General features: G+C 42.1%; 1 protein-coding gene across 1 annotated transcript in view; it reads right to left on the bottom strand.

Moving 5' to 3' along the window:
• Window positions 1-6841, bottom strand: part of LOC139062378 (dapper homolog 3-like) — an 18905-nt gene extending 12064 nt beyond the window's left edge. The window contains exon 1 of the mRNA XM_070543186.1: window positions 6444-6841. Coding sequence (XP_070399287.1) covers window positions 6444-6674 — 231 coding nt within the window. The 5' untranslated portion in view covers window positions 6675-6841. The remainder of the gene's footprint in view (window positions 1-6443) is intronic.
• Between the last annotated feature and the right edge of the window lie 539 nt (window positions 6842-7380).

Here is a 7380-nt window from a genome sequence, read left to right as displayed (position 1 = left end):
ATTCAATTAAAAATACTTAATTAATCCCAGAGGGAAATTGATTGCTGTAGTAGCTCAGAATAATAATAATAATCAATTAAACCAAAACCAAATCATTAAACCAAATAAACCATTAAACCAAAAAGAAGAAGGGAATCACACTTGATATTGTTGTTTGATGTCATGTATACAAGTCCTTCTCAAAAAATTAGCATATCGTGATGAAGTTCATTATTGCCTGTAATGTACTGATAAACATTAGACTTTCATATATATTAGATTCATTACACACAACTGAAGTAGTTCAAGCCTTTTATTGTTTCTAATATTGATGATTTTAGCATACAGCTCATGAAAACCCAAAATTCTTATCTAAAAAAATTAGCATATTTCATCCGGCCAATAAAAGAAAAATGGTATTAAGACAAAAAAAGTCAACCTTCAAATAATTATGTTCAGTTATCAATACTTGGTCGGGAATCCTTTTGCAGAAATGACTGCTTCAATGCGGCGTGGCATGGAGGCAATCAGCCTGTGGCACTGCTGAGGTGTTATGGAGGCCCAGGATGCTTCGATAGCGGCCTTAAGCTCATCCAGAGTGTTGGGTCTTGCGTCTCTCAACTTCCTCTTCATAATATCCCACAGATGCTCTATGGGGTTCAGGTCAGGAGAGTTGGCAGGCCATTTGAGCACAGTAATACCATGGTCAGTAAACCATTTACCAGTGGTTTTGGCACTGTGAGCAGGTGCCAGGTCGTGCTGAAAAATGAAATCTTCATCTCCATAAAGCTTTTCAGCAGATGGAAGCATGAAGTGCTCCAAAATCTCCTGATAGCTAGCTGCATTGACCCTGCCCTTGATAAAACACAGTGGGCCAACACCAGCAGCTGACATGGCACCCCAGACCATCACTGACTGTGGGTACTTGACACTGGACTTCAGGCATGTTGGCATTTCCCTCTGCCCAGTCTTCCTCCAGACTCTGGCACCTTGATTTCTGAATGACTTGCAAAATTTGCTTCATCTGAAAAAAGTACTTTGGACCACTGAGCAACCAGTGCTGCTTCTCTGTAGCCCAGGTCAGGCGCTTCTGCCGCTGTTTCTGGTTCAAAAGTGGCTTGACCTGGGGAATGTGGCACCTGTAGCCCATTTCCTACACACACTTGTACACGGTGGCTCTGGATGTTTCTACTCCAGACTCAGTCCACTGCTTCTGCAGGTCCCCCAAGGTCTGGAATCGGTCCTTCTCCACAATCCTCCTCAGGGTCCGGTCACCTGTTTTCGTTGTGCAGCGTTTTCTGACACACTTTTTCCTTCCCACAGACATCCCACTGAGGTGCCTTGATACAGCACTCTGGGAACAGCCTATTTGTTCAGAAATTTCTTTCTGTGTCTTACCCTCTTGCTTGAGGATGTCAATGATGGCCTTCTGGACAGCAGTCAGGTCGGCAGTCTTATCCATGATTGTGGTTTTGAGTAATGAACCAGGCTGGGAGTTTTTAAAAGCCTCAGGAATCTTTTGCAGGTGTTTAGAGTTAATTAGTTGATTCAGATGATTAGGTTAATACTCATTTAGAGAAACTTTTCATGATATGCTAGTTTTTTGAGATAGGAATTTTGGGTTTTCATGAGCTGTATGCCAAAATCATCAATATTAGAAACAATAAAAGGCTTGATCTACTTCAGTTGTGTGTAAAAAATCTAATATATATGAAAGTCTAATGTTTATCAGTACATTACAGAGAATAATGAACTTTATCACAATATGCAAATTTTTTGAGAAGGACCTGTAATGTTCTTCTCAGCTGCCAGGATTAAAGATTCCATATCATGGAAAAGGTAAATTTTGGAGCTTTTTTACCATGTAATATAGTCATTTCCTCGTGAGTAATACCCCCAAACCCATTTTTGGCTGCATTCACGCATTTTCCTGTCTCAGTGTCTCCATGTAAAGAATTTTCCTGTTCCTGTATTATTTGTAATTCGACACTGGCTGTCAAAGAGCAGCAGTGTTGTGGAAATAATATTAGCCAGTTAAAGAAGCAGCCCAGAAGTCATATCTTGTACCCCTAAGAAGCATTCTCTTTTTTTACTCTATTAATGGGTGAAGAAAGCGAGAAGCTAACGTTGAGTTAACAATGCTAACAATAACTTACAAAAAATAGTTGGCTCTAAAAATGTCTCAAGCTACAATTTTTCAATTACCAAGAATTCAATATTACAGTGAAATGTATTTATCTACCTATCAAGTTACTGTGTATGACTCGTCTTCACTCCTCACCTTGAATCTTCTGGAACTGAGCTGTTACTGGTAACAGTTGCTCAGAGTGGACTTGTTTTGTTAGATACATGGGCTGCAGTACCCACATTTGACCACAGGATGTCATTCTTACTTCATGCACCTTTAAACAATTATTTAGTTAGACAGCTGTGGTTATTTGCACTCAAATCTGGCCATGTTAATATTAAATGTGTGTTAAAAACAGGAGATGTTCATTGTAAAATGGTAAATTGTTTATGGTCTGCTTTTGTATTGCACGTGAAGGATTCTACAACCCCCCAAGGTGTTTCACAACACAATCAGTCATCCACGCATGCACACGTTGGTGGGGATGAGCTACAAGCTGCCACAGCCACCACCGGTCCCTCCGACCACCACCAGCAGGTAACGTGGATTAAGTGTCTTGCCCAAAGACACAACAGTCGCATAAGTGAGTTGGAATCGAACCTGCAACCTTCTGATTACTAGACATCCTGCTCTACCTCCTGAGCCACTGCTATCCCACACACATTAGAATAGCAAAAGAATTGTTCAAAACTTAAAGCAATTTTTATAAAATGCTGAAACGCTGTAAAAAAACTTTTTCTGTCTTAAATAATTTTTCTTTTTTGCAGTTTTCCACACTTTGACATTTCAGATCAGCAAAACACTAACTAAAGATAACTTGAGTACATGCAAGGTGACATTTTCAAACAATGGTTTCATTTATTGGTGGGAAAAATGCTGTAACCCTGGTCCAGTGTGGAAAAAGTAACTGACCTATATTTAATATCTTTGGCAGCAGCAACTGTAAGCAATCAGCTGTTAGTGATAACCAGCAAGGAGCCTCTCACATCACTGTGGAGGAATTTTGTCCCACTCTGCTTTACAGAATTTTTGGAATCCAGCCATATTGTAGGGTTTTCCAGCATGGACGGCCTATTTAAGGTCAAAGGTCAGGTATTTTTCTTCAAGTTTTTTTTTTGTAGAGAGCAGAATTTATAGTTCCATCAGTTACGGCAAGTCATTCAGCAGTCTCAGACCATCACACTACCACCACCATGTAGAACGGTTGGTATGAAATTCATTTTCTGCAATACATTGTTAATTTTACACCAAATGTAACGGGGCACACACCTTCTAACACATTCTTTTTTGTCCTGTTAGTTGATAAAATATTTCCCCAAAGTCTCACAGGATTATCCAGATGTGTATTTGGATCCATGAAATCGTTTGAAAACTGCATTTTCTATTTACCCACACTATCATGGTCCAATACTGAAATTCTTTATCTGATCCAAAACATTTAAGTTTGAAAAAAAAAAAGCAAAAAAAAAAAAAAAAAAAAAAAAATTCAATGGGCAAATACTTTTTTTTTAAATAACTTTTTCAATTTCTGATCAGCGTCACTTGTCATTCAACAGGCAACATGCTGGGGGCACAACAATCTGAAATGTTGAATATCCACATTTAATGATCAAAGCGGTTTTAACGTCTTTTCAAACAGGCTACAGCATTTTTAACACACCGTAAACTGCAAAAATATCTATGGTAATCTGCATCTTTAAAAATGTGGGACACTCATTTAATCAATACTTTTTCAGCGGTTTCTAGAATGAATGCTTTCTGAGTCGTACTCGGGGTGGTGGTGGTGGGAGAGCTCACATACTTGTTTCAGGAACTGGCAAAATAACACATCAGAGGAGAGCTTCAGACGACAGAATTTGAGGTCATATTTCTTGATATTTGGACATCTTGCCTCAGATTGAATAACAGCAGTGTGACTCTACCTCTGAGACATTGTTTAATCTCCACAAATAACACAAGCTTGGAGGTGTTCTGCTGTGTGGTGGAGTTGCTAATGCTAACAGTTAGCTTCTGCTAGTCGATACATTCAGTACCGTTTCCTGGATGCTAAACCAACAACAACCTTCCTCGTTGCAATTTAAGATGAGCGAGTCCATGAATGTTAGGTGTTGACAGAATGATGTAGATCTATCAGGCTTTTCGGAACCGAGTGTTAGTTAAAGCAGGAGATAGTTTTAGAAGAGTATTTTCAGGTTCAACCTGCATGTTAAACTCAGAGAGTCCGACCATTTTCAAAAATAAATAGTAAAAAATTGTTTCTCTGTGAATCTGGTCTTTAAGATTGTTGGAAGGGGGGATCAGATAGATAATCTTTCCATGTGAACTGGGCCTTCCTTGCTGCATGTTGCACAGAAAATATATTACAGCAGATCGTGTTTCTATCAGTGGAAATAAACTCCTATGCAAATGACTGTCAAATTCAAATGTGACGTGATGCATCTATTTCCATGGATATGAATTTTCCTTAGAGGCTCATTCTGTTTGAATCTACAAAGAAACACCAAGTGAAAGGTTCAGATCTTCATGTCAGCACTGGAAGGAACAGAAACCAGCTGTTTCATTAAAAAAACGGTCCTTAATGAATGATGTTGCTGCTGTTGTGCATGATGCCGTTTTGACTTTAGGACACAGACTGACACACGACACAATCCTGCAGAATGATGCACTCACAAGCACACACAGAGATGGACAGACTCACACACCATACTTAAAATTTTAATGACAGTGATTGGACTTAGAAATCAAGGTTCCATCTTCTAACGAGTGCATGTGTGTCACACATTCATGCACAATTCATATCTCCAAACACTCAGCAGGGATTCAGAGAGGGAGCTCAGAGCTTCATGCTTTCTCAGCTGCTGTCTGGCGTCCTGCAGCTGTCAGCACCTTCATCGCCACACACTCACTCACTGTATCCAGGAGAAAAAAGGGCCCGCACCCTGTCTGGGGCCCACATTCACATACACACACACACACACACACACACACACACACACACACACACACACACACACACACACACACACACACACACACACACACACACACACACACACACACACACACACACACACACACACACACAGTCTCCTGGGTCAAATGCTTGTGTCAAATGCAGACTTGAACCAAAATGAGATTGGGGAGATTTTGGATTGGTCGCAGATGGTGACCTGATATTTATGAACTCAATTTCGGAGTTTAATTAGAAAAGAGAAGAAAAAACCCTCTGAGGAATTTCCTGTGTGCAGCACGGGTGAGCCAAACAGTTCATAAAAATTGATCAAGGGTCAATTTACTCAAAAAATGTGCATGCAGTCTTGAGACCTGGAATACCGGAAACGCATTCCCATCAATCTGTTCTTCAAAATTAAGTCTGACCTAATGTCATTCCGAACAGAATGTTTAAATTCCCAAACTCTGATTCAGTCAGATCTCGTGCGCCTACATCATGCCAGCGCGCACAAGGCCACTTCTGTGCGCCTCATCATCATCATCATCTGACCGCCGCCTCAGTCATTAGTATTCTGCTCCATATGCGCCTTTTGTTGGCCCACCGGCGGAGGAGAGAAGGAGGGGAGGGGAGGTGGTGTGAAGATGAGGCGGTTGGTTTCATTTTTTGCGTCCTCTTTAAAAATGGCTTCTGATCATAAACAGGAAAAAAGACGCACAAAAACAGAAAACAACCGAGATGAAACACAAGTGAGTAATCACGGAGAAATGGTTGGAGATGCACATTTCCTGTTGGAGACGCTGGTTGCTCCAACTTTGTTTCCTCCGGATTAACCCACTTTTAGATTCCTGCAAAATTGGCATCCATGTGCAACATGGAGCATAATTTGGCGCAACTTTACTTGTGCGCAACGAGAGAGAGAGAGAGAGAAATAATGGATGCGCACTATTTAGAGGAAATATCTCAGCTATATGAAATTCATTGTTTTTATGATGGGCGGAAGGCACAAATGAGAGCTTGTTCAGAGGTGAAACCTACAAGTCTTCTGCGAACGAACAATGGGCCATTAAATAGTGAGTCTGTGCCACAAGCGGCGGCCGCTCCTCCCCCTGATTTCGTTCCCCACACGCATAAATCTCACCCCTAAGCACAGAAACCCATTAGAGCTTGTCATACAGAGACGCTATTAATCAAGTTGAGTAACTTTTTTTGTAGCTAGAGGTCATCTGAACACAAAAGGCTCAGCCCCAAAAGCAGGAGTCCATCCAGCGGTCAGACAGACCACAATGAGGACTCGCTGCAGGGTTTTCTAAAGTGACTGTATGTGACAGCGCTAAAGAGGGGTGAGGAGGGTCAATAAAAAGTCTCCCTGAACAAACTTCTTACCAGCTGACGCCTCAGAGTCAAGTTTTCCTGGCTCCAGCTGCTGAAGCAGCCCAGCTCTCCTTTGGAGCCGTCCTGAGCCAGAGGGTCTCCCAGAGCCAGCGCACCCAGAACAAGGCATTCCTGCCTCTGCCTGCGGAGCTCCAGATCACACAGCCCAGACAGACTCGCTTCCAGCCGCTCCTTGGTCCGACTGCGCTCCGCAGTCGCTGGAAACGAGAAGGCGCGCTGCATCTCCACCCGAGGTCCGGGGATCAAATCAACAAAAGGCTGATCAGATTTCTGCTCTTGGGGTGGCCCAGGTTTACGAGGGCAAACGCAGACTATAAAAGGTCATACTCCGTTCTGTTCCTTGTGTTCCCTTAAGGAGCTGCATGCTTTCCCCGAACCTTCTTTGCGCTGCGCATTTTTTTCTGCTTCGCAGCTGTCAAACGCATCCACACGGAGCTCCGCCCTTCGATCCGCGACCGGCCGGGGCGAGAAAGTGGGGAGTCATCCGCCCATTTGTGAGTTCAGTCTGAGCCGTCATTGGATCTGAGGGGCTGGCGAGGTGCTGAGCGTAAAAGTGTCCCACCCCCCTTGATTCATCACAGAGACGCGCCGGCCTCACCCATCATGGCCCGGGCTTCTCCAGGGGAACGGCTATTTCTGGGAGGAAACAAATGAAGACGCTTATTTCTAACAACGTCAGAGTAAAGGCAAAATAAATAAATAAACAAATAAAAAATGCTTAGAACAGCAGTTAAAATGGAGCTACTTAGTCAGGGGATGCTTCAGTTCAAGTCACCAGTCTCTGCACAGAATACATTTTTATGGGTTTTCCATAACATTGTTTTCCTTAATGAGTTTTGATGATGATGCATTTTTTTCCATTTCGTTCCACATTTTGAGAACATGTAACACAAATGTTTAATGTGACTTCAAATAAAAAGAATTGATG

Source organism: Nothobranchius furzeri, chromosome 13 (genome assembly GCF_043380555.1).
Source record: "Nothobranchius furzeri strain GRZ-AD chromosome 13, NfurGRZ-RIMD1, whole genome shotgun sequence".
Classification (NCBI taxonomy): Eukaryota; Metazoa; Chordata; class Actinopteri; order Cyprinodontiformes; family Nothobranchiidae; genus Nothobranchius; species Nothobranchius furzeri.
The sequence above is the reverse complement of the archived record's forward strand: the minus strand, read 5'-3'. Positions and strand labels throughout refer to the sequence as shown.